At 40.6% G+C, this 18223-nt stretch overlaps 1 protein-coding gene across 1 annotated transcript in view; it reads right to left on the bottom strand.

Annotated features, from left to right (window-relative positions):
- Positions 1-1251: 1251 nt before the first annotated feature.
- LOC141013239 (neuronal acetylcholine receptor subunit alpha-7-like) overlaps positions 1252-18223 on the bottom strand; it is a 39295-nt gene continuing 22323 nt past the window's right edge. The window contains exons 4-9 of the mRNA XM_073486886.1: positions 17272-17381; positions 7682-7929; positions 6098-6292; positions 5416-5502; positions 2468-2577; positions 1252-1872 (exon numbers count right to left, since the gene is read on the bottom strand). Of these exons, the coding sequence (XP_073342987.1) occupies positions 1252-1872; positions 2468-2577; positions 5416-5502; positions 6098-6292; positions 7682-7929; positions 17272-17381 (1371 nt within the window). The remainder of the gene's footprint in view (positions 1873-2467; positions 2578-5415; positions 5503-6097; positions 6293-7681; positions 7930-17271; positions 17382-18223) is intronic.

Raw genomic sequence — 18223 nt, 5'->3', positions numbered from 1 at the left:
TACAAAACACAGACAAAACGTACTGACACTGGGGCCTTTTATTAGTCTACAGTATATTCTCCAGTGATATGGGGGCGGGGTGGGGTTGTGAAGTTTTCCTCTTGCTGTCGAGCCTCGAGCCACCAAAGTCTGTGGTGTCAGAGGTTCAAAAGTCACATCCCTCCTCATCTTTCTTCAGTGACCACATATGTACAGTGAAGTCCAACAAGTACAAATCCCTGCTATTTTTTGGGGGGTACATGAATATTTGGATTTTTACATTTCCAACAGTTAAATCAACACACTGTACACTTCAAAATACAGCGTTTAACTGTACCTTACAACAACATCTGTGCATTTTCTGTAACTGGCCGACGCCAGTACAAACAAGTCAACACGGAGCTTTTTGAAACAATATCCTTGATGTTTCATATTTACACTGTCCCAAACTTATGTTACAGATTCAGCTAAAATGAAACAGTCAAGACAAAGTGAAAAGTGATCCTAAACTTGTGTCAATTGCTCTGTTGATCTAAAACAAAAGCAAAAATGATAGAATTCACAGTGAAACATCTCATTCTAGTCACTAACCAAACATCATTACAGTGATGGTACATCATCAGAAAAAATATTTTACTTCCTTATCAACGGTTCAGAACGTGAACAGTTGGTGTATGAGCCCAGACTGACTTGTTTGTACATACATTACAGGACAACAATAGTTAGGATGATTAAAATGAACTACAGAAGCAGTGAGGTGGACCGTGGTGCTGGTTTTTTAATGAAAAGTGCAGATAATACAATGATATTTACACTGTTTCAGGGTAAAGAGACATTTGCAGCCACATTATTTCCCTGTTATTGATATCTTATTCGATATGTAAAAAGAAAACCTATGCAGTGCTCTCTTTATTGCCCCAGTGAGTCCCAACCTTTCTCTCCCCAGTCTGCAGTCTTACGACAAGACACAGCAGGACATGAATGTATGTTTTATTTTGAATGTTCTAATGTAACATAATGATGCGTCTTTCAAATTACTTTTTTTTTTCCATGAGTACTGTGTTTCATGATTGACTACATGATTCAACAGCTTGGGAGAGCTGCAGGGCTTTATTTACAATGTGTCTCATAAAACACTAAGTGGCTCACCTCCTTTCCAATAGGTTGCCCAAACTGTAGGTTGGGGACCACATACTGCCCTCTTAACTGTTTCCTTCCCCCCATCCACTTTCTCTTCTTTATCCCTAATCTCCCTCCTGCTGCTGTAACCAGCTATGTGAAGTCCTTTGAAACAGCCTCTATGAAATTGGGTGCTGACATGAGGATGGTGAAGGTGCAAATGATGGAGAAGAGAGAGAAGGCCACCAGGCACAGCCGGTCCACGACCGCTGCTGCAAACTTCCACTCGCTGCAGATGGCCTCAGCCTCGTCCTGGTCCCGGAACCGCTGGGCTATGTATGACACCTCCTCCAAGATGCGCTGGATCTCTGGTGGGGGGACGCTGATGCCCATACCCCCTCCAACTCCCATCCCCAGGCCTCCAACACTGCCAACTCCTCCAGGAGGCTCAGCCTCATCACTGAGGGAGCCGCGGGCACGTCCCCCTAGTGCTACCCCGGAGTCGCTAGAAGGTGGACAGTGTGAGCTCTCTATGGGGTGGTAGTTGCCGAAGTAGAGGCTCATGGAACCGTTGGAGGTGCCTGTGGGGCAGGGTGGACAGGAAGTCTGAGAGAGGGGAACACTGAGGCTTGGCAGGTTGCCCATCTCTATGGAGCTGGTGCTTGAGTGGTGCTGGGTGGTGTGACGGTACTTGTAACCGGGCCGCTTGCGGTCATCGCCAGGTTGTTTCATACGGAGAAACCAGGCACACCAGTTCAACAGAACCACACGAACCTGAATGGAGAGAAGTAGTGTCAGTGGAGCAGCACACACAAAAACACATTCATACAAACATAGGCATTTGTGCTAAATGTTATGTATGGCGACACATGGCAGCAGATACTTATATATCTTTTGCCAGATGGCAGCAGGGTGAACAGACTGTGGCTGGGGATGGGTGCTGTATTTTAGTTTCCTTTGGGCTCTGTGCAAACATCTCACTTCACCAGATGCTTTCTATTGCCCTTCTGTAAAAGTTTACCAGAATTTGGCTCTGTAAAAAGTGTCTGAAGAGTGTGGTACTCGAGCCCAGACTGTTAAGTTTTCCAATCAGTTTCATTGGTGAGATTGTGTTGTGTTGCTGAGCTGTAGTCAACAAACAGCATTCTGGTAACGCTGTTCTTATTCTCAAGGTGTGTGAAGACTGAGTGGAGGGCAGTGGATATGGCATCATCTGTAGATCTGTTGGCTCATGGCGAATGCATACTGGTGAGGGTCCAGGCTGGCAGCGCTGTTGTCTTTGATGTGCTGATACTTGATGTACAAGTACTAAAATTGTTATCAGGAAGGAAATGTTATCATAACATATCAACTTAAATCAGTCACTTACCCACTTGGGCATCTTGCCTCCATGAGGGTCATGATGGTGAAACTGCAGGACTATAACTGTCACCACCACAGACATTCCCACAATCATCATGGTGCTGGCGAAGTACTGGGCTGCAGAGAACACAACAAACAATGTTAACATGCTTTTAGTTTTTTGCATTTTATGACTTGTTGGAATGTTTTTACCTTTTGAACCCCTCTTTAACTACCCCATTGTCGCATTTAATAAACATCTACTTACAGGTGAAAAACATTCAGCTTAAATTAATACCCAAAATGGGTTGATTTCACACCCTAACATGAAAGGAAAGCGAGTCTGATCAGTCTGTGCAAGAGGTTAAATTGCCAAGGGGAGAAGATGTACACTTGCACTCTAACAGGAGAAATAAAATCTGTGCAAAAATTGTGATAAAACAGAGAATAGGGGTAAACAAACTAAAAAACAGTGGGGGATAGAGAGAGAGAGATTAGTGCTGGTTCAGGAGGGATGTTTTCACCCACAAGGGGGAACAGTAAAGAGAGGAGGGGAGCATTAACTGAACACTATTCAAACACTCACACACACACACACACACACACACACACACACACACACACACACACACGCATATATAAAGTATAACTGAGGGCCTGCCCTCCTTTCTCTTTCTTCCGAGTGACTTTGAACAAAGAAAAGCTAAACTCAACTACAGCTACTGCAGTGCCAGCAAAGTCAAACTTCTTGTGACCTCATGAATTCAGGTGTTCTAACCTTATTTGTTGGGATCATAAAAGAAAAGATGGAGGGAAATGGGGAGGGAGTGCTTAAGCAAGAGGAGATGGATCAGAAAAGAGGTGAAGCAGAAAATGATAAAAATGTAGAGTTGAGGAGAGAGATGAGGTGAGAAATAAGAACAGAAAATGGTGTTCAAGGATGTGTTTAAGGGAACAGTTCATCCGAAAGTCAGGTGAAGTTTCACAGCACATAAAACATTTTTGGAGCTTCACAACAAAACAGCATTCTCCTGAACAACGTAAGTAGATGGGGACTTTTTTTAAAACATCAAAAAATAACCGAAAAGAAACATGAAATGGCTCCATACTGCCCATCTGGCGTAATCCAAATGTCTGGAAGCCCTGAGATGCCAAACTGATTTGAAAAGACGTTACGCTTTTACATTTAAAACAGGTCCTCGTCTGCTTCAGTTGTCTAGGAGAGTGCTGCTTTGCTGTGAAGAAAAGCAATGAAATATTTTGTGGACTACTGTACAAAACTTCACCTGACTTTCCACTGGCCTGGGGGTGAGAAGATATTAATGATTGAATTTTCATTTTGGGTGAACTTATCCTTTATGCAAGAGGAGATGGATCAGAAGAGAGGTGAAGCAGAAAATAATAAAATGTAGAGTTGAGGAGAGAGATGAGGTAAGAAACAGAAAATGGTGTCAAAGGATGTGTTACTGAGAGAGTCCTGACTGCTTTATGGTTGGTCATTGCTAACTTCTTCACAAGAAAACTGCCTAAAGATTTGATGCGTAGTATGTCAAAACATAATGCTGGGACATTCAGTCATGAACCACATTGATGATCAGGGCTGAACTAATTTAAAAATGAATTAAAATTAAAATGAACCGAGCCAAATGGTCTCGAACCAGATAAGAAAGGCCTAACTAAATTAACTCAAATGAAATGAGCAGTTCTCATTTGGTGATAAAGGGCTGATGATAAAAGACATATGGCCTGATTCTGGCAGGCCTTGTTTTATATATTTACAGTCGAGTTCAAGCAGCTACAATAACTCATATCAGCATTCGGCCACTGTGTTGTAAAGGGACATGAGTCATTTTAACAAGGCTACTAAATGTGTCCCGGTTGGCCTTGTGTTGAGGTCAAGGGAAATAAAAAATAACAGTTTAATCATGCTACTGATGAAGCATTTATCAAGCTTTTCTCCGCGAGGGCAGTTATCATTGCACTGATGTAGTGGCAGCCACGTTCAGGATGACCAAACATTACTTACATCGATACACACAGGTAACGTATGGCTGATATGTACAATATATTTCACTTTGAGCGAGTGAAACTGATATCACACAGTACACACAGGATTGCAGTTATAATTCAGAGCATGTAAACACACAAATACACACTTACAGGACATATATCTTCTTGGCCTGGCGAGCTCTCAGTGATGAATTACAAGTGTTAACCCTGTTAACAAGTCCGCCTCTTCACTTGCTCCAGAAAACCTTTGAAGTCTTTCTCTCTGACAACTTTAGCCCTTGGCCTCTCCCTCCCCTCATCCATTATTTCTTCTTCTATCCTCCTTTCCTTTCTCGCCTCCCCAGCGGAGAATCAGACATTTCACAGCCTATTAATGGTGCTGACAGCTTTAGTTCTGGCCACCAAATTTACTCCAGGAGCACCGTGAATGATGTATAGACGCCCTCAGGCTACTCAAGCCAAAGTCCAGCCACACAGCGATGTGGGTTTTTATTTATTTATTATTTTTTCAGGAGACTGTACAGTAAATAGAGAGGTCAAGCAGTTCCTACACTAAAAACGCTCAATAAGTAATGCCTGTTTTACATTACTGGTGTTTACTGGAAGTGCAAGAAATACTCAGAGGGACAGTTAAGCTGTAACTGTGGAGTGGTCAGTAATGCTGATAGATGGAATCGATCGTCACCTTAGTTTTATAAGGAACCTCTTCTCCTTTGCACAAGAGGAAAGTACAGTATCAGATAAAGCTCCTGGCGTTATGGCTTATCTGATATCACCGTGTTACAATGATCGTCCTGGAGCAACATTTAATTTTGGTGTTGAAGGAACAACACCAAATGGTCGATATCAGATTGTGCGGTGAGATAAGTTGCTTCCGTTAAAAAAAAACGTGTCCGTCCTGGCGCTTCTACACTCGTGCACATTTAAAATAACACGTCAACACAAACACGCATGAGTGTAACCCACCGATGAGAGGAACAGAGTCGGACGTGGCAGGCATGATCTCTGCTACCAGGAGCATGAAGACAGTTAGCGAAAGGAGCACAGTGATGCCTTGAGACAGAGAGAGAGAGAGAGAGAGAGAGAGAACATGAGCTTATACATAATGATGTGATCAGGGTCACTGGTGTATGAAATCAGTCCAGTAATTACTTATGTATGTAATCAGTTATGTTCTCATGACTGCAACCATTTATCAGCTGCTGGCTCCTCTGACGTGTCCAAGGTAGGTTACAGCTCCAGAAATCCCTCAAACTCTCTGACTATGTAACTGGTGACTGCTCATCCACAGACGGCTATTCATCAAAACTCACCGGCACTGATAGAGCTCCAAAATGGAATTCATGGCAAGACTCTTATTTTGAAATTAAATTTTTCCAAGGTGATTTGACATGCATGTATTCATGGCTCACTGTATGATTCATAAGGACATGTTTGTAGACAAATATGCAGGCACACACATGTAAATATGCTTTGACGTGTTTATGTATTAGTGTAAGCTTGAACACCTTCAAACTAATATTTGCCATTCCTGATAGTTTTGATTATTTTACTTATCTTTTCCTTAAAAACTGTGCAGAAATCTACACAATTTTTTAATGTTTTGTAGAGCAATATGTGTGTTGATGTGTGTTTAAGCCCTCCTCACCCAGAGAAATCTTTTCCCCAGAGTCCGCAGGTAACAAGAAGACCAGCAGGGCCAAGCCAGAGATCAGCACACAGGGAATGAGCAAATTGAGGCCATAATATAACGTCCTGCGTCGCATGGTGACTGTGAATGTCACGTCAGGATACGGCTCCTTACAGCAGTCATAATACAGCTCATTGCGCTTGGCTGGCACACCTGAGAAAGACGCAAACACATACAGGTCGGGTGGAATTGTAGACAAAAGAATTATTCAAGTTGATGATTTAAATATAATTAACAATGCATGTAAACTAAGAAAACCACCAGACTAACTAGAGAGGCAATTCCTGAAGAAATTGCGTTGTGAATGCTGGATGTTGAAAAGCTGACGCTAAACTGCATCGCTGGCTATATAAGTCGAAAATTACCCATCACCTATAAAAGATGTGGAATATTTAAAGGTTTGTTGAAGTTTGCTGAAGCTAAACTGAATTGCTGGCTTTAATTTTTTTAAAGTAGCAGCTAAAGGAGTATAAATAGCTGGAAAAGTAGGAAGCGGTTGATGGATCTACATTACAAGCTGGGAGCTAAACCACATTGCTTTTCTAATTGCCTTGAACTGCATTGCTTAACTGATGGCTGGGAAGAAGAAAAAGAAGGAGAAGAAGAAGATTAAATATTTTATCAATCCCTTTTTTTAGGGAAATTTAGGGAGCTTAACTGCATAGCTGGCTTGAATTTGTATGGAGAAGCAGCTGAAAGAGTATGGAGAGTTTTAAGAGTGGGTAAAGGGTTTAATTTGTATGAATGGGATTTAAAAGTTTAAAACACTCATCAGATTTGAATGAATAGAAAAAAGTTAGAATAGTACGAATATTTAGAAAAGTGGGAACCTTGCTCTGCCTTTATTGTTATATTCGCATTACAAGTAAAAATGTTTAGCAAGCTGGCAAAGAAGGAAAACTCAGCAGAATCATTTAGTATTTCTGATAGCTGAACTGTCCCACCTTAAACTCCAACTCTGGGGATGTGGTGTGCTTCTCTCACATATGGCCTGGCTACACACCTGCCAGTGTGTCAGACATTCCTCTTGCATGCCATCTGGTGCTGTCTGACACCCATTTCCAGCTAACTGTCACCTCAGGGGCACAGGCACTGCTACTCTGTCCCAGCTGGAAGCAAGCCGCTTGGGAGGTCTTCCAAAAATTCTTCCCCTTTCCAGTTCATTAAGCTACAACCATCCAAATGATGTTGTGAAATCATTTATATAAAAGTTATGTATATTTGACTCCATTTTGGACACAGGAAGTTGGCAAGGCCTGATCCATTTGGGGGAAGCACAAATGTAGAATCTTCTTCAGTTACATCTGAATATTTCAGCTTTGTCATCTATTTTAAAATCTCAGATAATTGTGACTTTAGGAATCTATTTATTGAGCATCCAGATACAGATATTGTTGGCCGAGTTTGTTTTCATTTAGTCTCAGGACTAAGATAGAGATATTTTAGGGGACAAATAGAGAAACTGGTTTCATGTTAGAATATACTCAGTGAATTATCCAACTACAGTAGATTCTGCACTGAATAAAAGTGCGTCTCGCTTACCGACAAGGTCCCACTCCCCGTTGGGTATGTAGGTGGATGTGTCCACATCCAGCATCTGGAGGTCCAGCAGCCAGCCGTTGTGCGTCCAGGAGCCAAACTTCAGGTCACACTTTTGCACGTCGAAGGGGAACCAGCGCACGTCGATGTAGCAGGTGCTCTTCAAGATGCCAGGGGGGATGTACTGGCAGTAACCTGAAGCATTCACCAGAACGTTGGTGTGGAAGGTGGCGTCGAACCGCTCGTCCGCACTGAGGAGAGAATAACAGAGAGCCATGTTTGTGTGTTCACAACATTTCATCCTCTTGCTGTGAGACAAAGCTCTGGCAAGCTAAAATCTCTTAATTGCCTTTTTAATTGTTTTTGACATCATGCTCTGAAACCACAAGCTGGCAATTACTTCGAAATGGGTTTTGTCAATTTGTACCATCACAGAGAGATGAAGACTCGTAATATAATAAACCTTGTGAATGAATGTAAACTGTGATGAAAGAAGTCACAGGAGGGTAATTTTGTTATCTTTGCTTGTTTGCTCCAATCAACAAGACAAATTAGGGCATAAAAAAAAGTATTTAGTTAGAGGGAGAGGACATTAATTTGAAGAACAGCAACCGATTTGCATGTTGAAACCTGCAGTAAGTGATTTTCTCGGCCACTTGGGAGCAGCGGAAACAATTATCATCACCTTTTAAGGTGGTACAGCAAACTTGTTGGCAATCAGTATGTTGTTTACACATCCAGCAATTATAAGACACTACTATGCACACAAAAGATTGTGTGCACGTTTTTTTAGAGCCTACTGTGGGCCAAAACTCATAATGAGAGCAGTGAAAGTGAACAAAAACAGTAAAGTTGTGGACAGCTAAACAATGAGCTGAAAAGTATAAAAGCTCTGTATAGCTGAAGTGACATTGTTGCTAAAATATTGTATTATAGTCACTTTATGCTCATTTATTTTTGTTTCCAAAATGAAAAAAGTGAATTAATCAGCCTGTTAGATAAGGCCATATCTTCACTGTTTCTAGTGTTTGTGTATATTTATATGCCAGTTTTTTAAGTGTGCCAGTTGCTTTTCTCTCTCAGCCTGCCGCAGCAGTAAGCAGTGAAGTGATATTCATATACCGAGCCATCTGTAGAGCGACATCTTGCTGCTCCAGTCTTTTTTCCCCCCCACACATGCACAGTTAAAAAACGAGGTGAATCCCAGGGTGCGTTGAAATTAAATATTCACCTTCATTGCTATGCCAAATATGCAGTAACAGGAACCAAAATCAGTGACTTGAGAAAACACCACAGATGCCTCCTTCGAGGCTCTGCAACTCACAGGGTGCTGAGACGATATAAGGGCAGCCGTGGAAAGGTTTAGTGTAAGTTAAGTTTCAAATGTTTAAAGTTTTGTGATGGATTTGGCTTCACTCGGAATCTTAAATCCCACAAAAGTCAATGAAACCGTAGAGTTTGTATCCCCTCTTCAAGAAACAAACACTACCTTTGGGAACAGATACTTGCCTCGACCACCGAACCCTAGATCCACTTCAGCTCTAGCCTCCAGTTGAACTCTAATTAAGTATTAACGAGCAGCTCCTCTGGTGTCGTTTAGAGTGTGAACTGTTAAATTAAGCGCTCAGGGCAAAGTGTGAACTTTTAGTGAATTTAAGCACTTCTCTTCTCCTTGTATAGTAAGTGGCCAGAATTCTGTTCTCTTAAAAAACTGAATATGATCTGTAGCAACTGGATGGAAACATCGTCTCTCCTCCTCTTCATTGTTACTTTTTATTATAACATACGACAGCTGAAGGGAATTTAAGTTCTGTATTGAGGCCAGTGTGTATTATGAAACTATGAAAAATTGTAAGTCAACACGATTTGTCATTGTGCTATATTTATTTGGGATTATCCTTTTTCCTTTGACCGAGACACTAATGTTGTTTGAGTGTCTTAGTTAAAATTCACGTAGCTCCATTTACAGTTACATAACAGGTTTCTCTTTATCTGTTTTCATCATCAGCCAGATGGTAAGTTTTTAAAAAAAAATATCTCTCAGTTGTTTCACTCAGATTTGACATTTTTACTCATATTGTATTTTTTTCTCACTTGTTGACAGCCTTCGTGAATGTAACTGAATAAAAACGTCCAGAGGAGAGTCAGAAAAACAATTCTGTAACATTTAGGGAACACAAGCATTTATAAAATCTTCACTTATTTTCAGTTTTCTGAATTAAACAAGAACCTACTTTTTGATTCACCAAAAAGCAATAAAAGCAAAAAGCTTAAAGTTTGCAAAACATCACCTATAGTACGGCTGTCAAAAGTATCGTATACTTCAATACTCTTTTCAATGCCACATGTTTGAAATGATACAATCTCTCTTAGTTACACATTCGATAGTTTCAAAGATACCGAAGCTTTAAAGAAAAGATGTACTGTCAGATTTTCAACCCAACGCTACACAGGTATTAAAGGTGCAATATGTACTAGATCAGATGTTGCACTAGATCAAAATGCCAGCTCCACACAAACAGTAAAGACAAAAAGAAACCACTGATATGCTTGAAAACGCTACAAAAAGAAGAAAAAGTTTTCAGCAGTCACAGAGGATAATAAATATTTAAATATTTATGTAAAGTAGGGCTGAGTTTTTATTCATTACATGAATTGTCACAAACACACACACACACACACAGTCCTGCATTTTAGGCCACATAAAAGCCCACTGTAGAGCTGACAGTCCTTTTCACTTTGCAATCCACACAACCCACACACTGAACTCTACATACATTTACAGTAGACAGGCATTCACAATACATCTATACATACACACACAAATCAACACACACACAATGCAATTCCCAGCAAGAGAGATAACATCAGTGTGTCTGAAACCTCCCGGAGCCTCAGTCAGCCCCGACAAAGGAACGTGGCGCGCATCTTAACAGAATTTGTAGACAGACCTGTTTTTTGGGGGTTTTTTTTACCTTTTTTTCGGGGGGTTAAGTGTTGTAACTTTTTCTCTTCTGTGTGTGTGTGTGTGTGTGTGTGTGTGTGTGTGTGTGTGTGTGTGTGTGTATGCTTGTGTGTGTTGCTATCAGCTGTAGCTATGGGTGCTGGGGCAGAGATGTGTGGGTTGGCCAAGGCGGAGCTATTCGATGAATTATTCAAGTTTTGCCCTCGCTTTATCTGAAGGTGCGCGCTTTCCTGCAATCAGCGCTTACATACATCACAGCAGGGTATGCCCCGGAGTGTGTGTGTGTGTGTGTGTGTGTGTGTGTGTGTGTGTGTGTGTGTGTGTGTGTGTGTGTGTGTGTGTGTGTGTGTGTGTGTGTGTGTGTATTGGAGAGTACAGAGTGTACGAGTTATGCATGTGCAGAAAAAAATATAACACACCTCGCTATAAAAGAGAGATTAGATTAAGCACATAAAGACAAACTATTTTGAAATGTTAACGTTGAGTGAGAAAAACTATTTTCCAAAGTATTCAAAAGAAAAAAATGAACTGATATTTATCTGAAGTTTTATTTTTCATCAAGCTAAGACAAATTCTGTTACGATTTTGAAACTTTAGAATAATGGACCTTTTTCAATGTACACATTTTAATTAATAAATATGCTTACAACTGGACAAGTGATAGCCCTGGGAGAACAGGAAGTGGCTGTGTTTGTACAATGCATACTCACACACACACACACACACACACACACACATTGGAGTACTTTAGACAAGTGAGAGTGGGGCAAGGTGGAAAACAGAAACTGATGGACAATGACAATGGCGGCAGTGACAGGTTCCTGCACCATGGGACATGAGTCACCAAGCTTTCCTCTCACTCATTCAACACCTGCTGCTGTCCTCACACACACACACACACACACACACACACACACCAATGACCGAAAAGAAGAAAGCCAAGTAAAGAGGGAGGCAGAAAGAGAGCCACGCAGGGTGAAATAAATTGTCACGTACTGATAAAAATATGTAGAAAGCATGACAACATGATGCATCTTTAAAGGACAGCAATTATTTTTTTCCCAATTATTTGTCAAATCAAAAACATCAGAGTAAAAGAGAGGTAATGAGTTTGTGAAACTAACACCTTCCCTTCAGCCACGCACAGATGACAGATACACACACTAAGTGCCTAACAGGACTGCATTAAGCAAAGGCCTATCCATCCATGTACTTTGAGTCAGATCCCAGAAATATAGCATTCAGCTAAACAGCCTCAGGGCCTCAGTATGTTTGACAGCCTTAAGGCTTTGTGGTTGTTGAAGGAAGCTGCAGGCATGATGTACAGTTTTTTTCCCGGTTTACAGTGGGATGTTTTTTTCCTATAGAGGCAGAGTGCATATACATACATCACCAACTATGGATGGATTTCTTATAAACATCTTCATCGTCATCTTCAAGAGGGAACAGAAGGCTTGTAAGCATTATGTTGGGTTACATATACTTGCTGGAAGTGTAAATACTCTTACATCCTTATCCTTTTATCTGTGAACCACCTCAGCATTTAAATTGAGGTTATGTCGCGAAGTAAAGCACCATGTGAGCGTCATTGTGTGCTTTTGTGCTGTTTTTTTTATGGGCTTTTCGATGTCATCAGGCACTCGATTGTTTTTCGGCTCCTGGGTGCTCACCTTCGCAAGTGACAACAATACCAAAAGGACAGTACTGACTGTACCGACAGTACTTGATATCCTCAAACTGCACATAGTAGTATAATAGTACACCTTACAAAAACACACAGATGGTGCCGGCACTTGCTAATTTTATCAGCTCCCTAATTTGTTTCCAATTCAGGCCATTTCATTTGCATAAAAATAGCAATAACAAAGTTAAGTAAAGGTAGAACATGACCTTTTTTTTTAACTGTCACATCTTCTTCATTACAAACCATCATCAACCATTTCAAAACGAGTACATCAGTCCTAAAGACTGTGTATATTTTCTTTATTTTTACATTTCATTTAAGTGATCAGAGAAAAGTCATCAAATCTGCCCATCTGTCCATTCATTCAACCGTCCATCCGTCTAGAAAAAATAAAAAACATCCCTCCAACTATCCATTTGTTCGATTAATTCCCCTTTCATCTTTACGGCCTGTCACAATGCTCTGTCTGTGTTGTGCGTCTCCCTTCCCTCCTGGCAGAATCAGGATTCTGTCTGTGGTTTACCTGAGTTGGACGTCCTTCATGTGCCTCATCGATCCCCAGTCAAGTGAGACCATTGACTTTTCCCTCTAATGAGAGAGGAGGTCAACGGCTCGCGTAGCTGTTTCAGATCTGGATATTCTTTATACAAACACAATCACAGCAGTTCGTGCTCGCCTGGCACACACATTCAAAACAGCCAGACGCGCACACACAGGCTGTCACAGGCAGACAGGAAGGAGCCGACACAAGGTTTACAGCTGTTTCTCATCCATGAAGAGAGAGAGCTTCATTGAAATCATGAATCTCTGTCTTTTAATGGAGGAAAAGTGCTTTTGTCCTTTTGTCATATTTTTCTTTTGCATAATAGAGTATTACATTTCTCTAAATGAAAGGGTAACCAACAATTTTACACATTAAAGTGTGTTTTTCTTGGAGAATGCTATACTGTATGTGAAAAAAGTAGTATCAACCGTTTGTAGCTCCAGATTAAGCTACATGAAACAAAATTTCCCTAAAAAAAACAACTGCCAAATAACTTTAATTTGAATTGAAGGATGTCAGCTGTCAATCACGGCACAAAACATTTTTAAATATGTTGAATAACAAAATATTTTGCACAATGATCTGAACAAGTAAGAAAAGCAATATGCAAAAGATACGAGAGGTTTCGCACTGAGATAATACGAGCTGAGTGACTCATCACAGACTCTTCTTTGAACACATTAAATGCTGAACTAGCATCTGACCTCGGCTCTCCTTAACGTCATTAACTTCGTATTAAAACAACAGAAATGAGTGAATGGATTTACGACGAGCTCCCGTCTGAGCAGCATGCTAATAAGCCTGACTGCTATTCAACACCAGCGTGTTATTGGCTGCACACTGATGGCCCACTGTGTAATGGCGCATGTTGTGCCATTACTGTCTGTAATTGTGTGACAGAGGGGATGTGTGTATGTGTGGTGGGCTGGTGTTTAGGAGTGTATTTGTTTGTAACATATGTGCATCTGCGTGCACAGATATTTACTGTGTGTTAGTGAGACGAAAGCTTAGAGGTGCGTGGTGTAATTAGTCAGGTGCATGTGTGTGTGTGTGTGTGTGTGTGTGTGTGTGCGCGCATGTGTGTGTGTTTCCAGCAGTGATCCATATTATTGCTGAAAACTGTAAATTTGAATGTCTCCTCAGGGGACATGTAAACCCTGTGGCTCAGCTGCAAACTGAATCTTGCCCCTTGGCTTCACTTTACCGTTCATCGTGTCCAACTTCAACAAGGTAAGCAAGAGTCTTAGACTGAAAAACAGCAACATCAGCAATGTTGTTTTCAATTTCCCCAACTGTATCAGACATGTATGGCTGCTCTCAACAGTTTACGATGAATACGTGTTTTTTTTAAAAATTATGTTCATTTACATTTGATTTGTTTTCAAATGGGACATTTTTCCATATTTATAACTGTAGCCTATCGCTTTTATGTCAGCTAATTGATCGCATTCAAAAGTATGAATTAAATTGGTTTTCAAAAAACAACAACTCTCATAGCAGAGTACTGAATTCTCCTAACCCCTCTCAATTTCCTTGTGGTTGGTTTTGTTTGTTCAGTCATGCGTGACTGTTTACCAAACTTGATTATTTATCAGTGTGGATGCTCACATTATTATTATTATAGTTCTTGGTGTGGACGGCCCTTTATCCTGTGAAATATCTCAGAATCTGCTCGATAGATTGGCACAAAATGTTTTTTTTCTTTCTAAGCCAATGACAACATGTGAGACACTGGACACAAACCCGTGTCTCAGGTCCAGTGTTTTGTCCTCCTTTGACTCCAGTGCAGCATATTTTTCCTGGATTAGATAAAACACTGCAAGTAAACATAATCCAGACAGGATTTATTTTAGCTCCAATACATATTTGGAAAAGCAATTCAGTAATATCTAAAATTATTTTTTGTTAAAACCGAGTCGTTTTCATGTGTGAACAGATTTGAGCAGGTAGCAGAGTAACATACAGCACCAGATAAGGTCGGCTGAGCAGCTAGCGAGACATAAACAGACTGTGACAAGAGGGGGGAGAGTAACATGCTGACACCTTGACAGACAGAGACAGGTAGATGGGATGATTTATCAAGAGGAGTCAGTGAAGGCTGGGAACGATAAAATATGGAGAGAAAGAGTTGATTGAATAGAGTGAATTATAGTGAGACAGTGAGTTATGAAACAGAGATGGAGGGAGACACAAATAGAATGAGATGAGGAGAGAGACGGTAAGGCGGGGTGGATGATGGAGGGAGTGAGGGAGGAGTGGAGGCAGAGGGTAAATGGCAGAGACGGGGTGAGAGCAGGGAGATTAGGGTGGGTAATCCAGGCATGTCTAAAAGCTGAGCTTTTAAAATTTGGGTTAATACCCCCAAACCTTTGTTTTGTCCCTGTGTTCCCGCGATGTGCCATGTGCTTGTTTCAGTGTGTGAATCGGGGGAGAAATATGGGCACGAGGAGAAACATCTCCATCAGCGAACATCAGTGAAGACCAGCTGTCCAACTACCAAAATCTTCTGTCCTTCACACATTGTATCTGTGTCATTTTCTTCCTCTTTGTGACTGACTCTATCCATCTCTTCATCTTCCTCTCCCCTCAGTCTCAGACCCGGCCATCCGTCCCTCACTCAGGCATGCAGCCACAACGCAATTAGTTGTTTTGGAGAAGAAGAACTGGCCTACATTTCTAACTGACTCGAGAAAGCCTCGCAGAGAAGTGTGAAGAACAGTGGATAAGCAAACAGCACCAGCCTGACCTGAATCAAAAAAATGCAAAGAGCTCGCTCAACCGTATCTTTTATTCATTTCTTTGACCTCAGCCCTTTTATCTCCATAATATTTAAAACACATTTTTGCTGTAGCTATTTAGCATTTTATCACATTAGCACCTTTACTGTTAACAGGCAAGTCCAAATCAATTCACCAAGGACATCCGCAGCCTTTGTCAGCCACTACAATGAATTATAAAAACACTGACTGACTGATTTTAGATTGAAGCAGTTGGGGAGCGTAAAGTCAGTTCAGTGCAACTCTTCTTTCCATCAGTGGAGAAATTACAGTAAGTAAATGAAGCAGAATTACTGTATACGTCTTTTGAATGACTCACTTTTTACTTTCCGTACCGGTGTCACTGGCGTTTTGTGTTTGATTGGATGTGATTGTTCATCACATAGGCTTACAGTAACTCTCACACTGTATTGGTTTGTGTAGATTAAAGAGAGACTTTAATAAAATAGCGGTGTATCTCGAGGATTAGACTGATATGTCAATCACTCCAACTCACTTCCCAAAAAAAAAATTGTAAAAAAACATCCAGTCTCTGACAGTTGTGTTTATCTGCTGTAGAAAAGTGACAATGGTGGATTATAACACCGTTTTGGCAGCAAGAAAAAAAATAATTATACTAAACAACAACAACAAAAAAAAACAGGACAACTTTTATATAGAACAACTTCTCAAACTTATACATAGAACTTTTTTGGACACTTTTTCTGTCTTTGTGTTGCTGTAACATCTTAATTTGACCTCTGGGAGATGGATAAAGGATTATCCTATTATAACTTTTCTTATCCCTTGGGCAAAGCAGAAGTTGTGAGCACAGTATTAACATATCATCACATTTTGAGTTGATCTTGCAAAATTGTTAGCAAAAAGATGCATATTTATACATCCAGTTGTTACGGAGCAACTTAAGCAACATTTGGAGTCTCAATTTAGCCACTTGATGAATGTTAGTCCATTATTTACTCCTCATACAGCTCTGTTTTTGGTCTCTACCAAGTCCTGATGGAAATATGTGAGTGATTCCTTTAAAGGAGACATAATGTGCTAATTTTCAGGTTTATAATTTCATTTTGGGTTACCACTACAATAGGTTTAGATGCTTAAGTGCTCAAAAATGCATCAGTTTTCTCATACTGTCCAGTGCTGCAGCTCTGTATTCCCTCTCTGTCTGAAACAGACACAGTCTTTATTAGCTCCTGTCTCTTTAAGGCCCCCCAGTCTCCTCTGATTGGTCAGCTCACACATGCCTGACCCAGCACCGCTAACAATAACAGAGCAGCTGTGCTGAATCAATTCTTACGTGCCAAACTAGCCGCTAGGTAAACATTATGCAAATGTGTGACATGGTGACGTAGTGTGATGTCACAAAGTCACGGAATTAAAGGCGGGACTATTGACGAGGCGTTTCAGGAGCAGTGTTTTCTGTGGGAGAAAGGAGCTTCTGTTGTCCTTTTTAACTTTCAATATCTTTTATATGCACAAGAACCTATATAAAAGACTGACGGACAGGAGGGAAAAAAAGCATAATAGGTTTCTTGTAACTCAACATTTTCACTTTATCCTTAGTGTAAAATATCAGTTACAGCCACTTTCAAGAAAGTATTGAGTAGAAAAAGCAGCTCTTACCTGTTGTAAAGGAGGATGTCAGGGGTCCACACCTGGTCTGAAGGGAATCGCAGGTTCTGGACACCAGGGTAGTTGTCTGGATTCCAGCTCAGGTAGATGTCTGTCCAGTACTGAGACAGAGAAAGAGAGTTTTTTTTACTAGACTTTTTTTTTTTTGACATTTTTTAAAAAGGGTTCAATAACTCATGCTCTGCTATGTCTAGTTGAACTAATCTAATTGGACTTTTAAAAGAAAATGGCACATTTGATGGAAAAGATATGGGCTATATCTTGCCAGGAAAGAAATTTAAAAAAATTGGAGGGATAAAATGATCCTCACACTATTGCTGTTTTCAAAATCTAACAGAAATAAGGTTATCCAGTAAGAAAGATATAGATTATTACTGTCAACATATTTCTAACTGTGCAGGCATACCCGATGGCTTTAAGCAGTCTATAATGATTTTGAGCCAACTAGTTACATTCAGTATAATAAAGCCACAGCGGCTGTGGATCCAATGCACAGATAGAGTTTTAATTTAAAACCAGCAACAGGCATAATGCCCTGTAACTATAAATGTTGCGCAGACTAATTTGGCTCTAGGCTGTGGATCCATCTGTGGATTGTTTTCTCCTGTTGGCATTAAGTCCATTAACAATCAAGTTGACTGCCACTTAAATACGCTGCACTCTTCCTCCCTCTTCCTCCTCCTCCCATTTGTCGCACTTTCTGCTTGACAATCTGCCTGAAGTGATGTTTTCCTGAGTGTGCTGATGCCAGCATCGAACATAGCAGCGCACACAAGCAGTGTCTCTCACTCGGTCAGCAACAACTACTGGCTGAGGTCCAGTTTTGAGAGTTTTAATATGGAACTTAACTGTGAGAAAAAATAAATAAATTAATTGCAGATAGCTTAAATGAGCAAATCTGGGAAATAACTTGTAACTCTGGATGTGCACAGTTAAGATTCAG

Source organism: Pagrus major, chromosome 18, assembly GCF_040436345.1.
Source record: "Pagrus major chromosome 18, Pma_NU_1.0".
Classification (NCBI taxonomy): Eukaryota; Metazoa; Chordata; class Actinopteri; order Spariformes; family Sparidae; genus Pagrus; species Pagrus major.
This window is presented reverse-complemented; position numbering and strand designations above follow the sequence as displayed.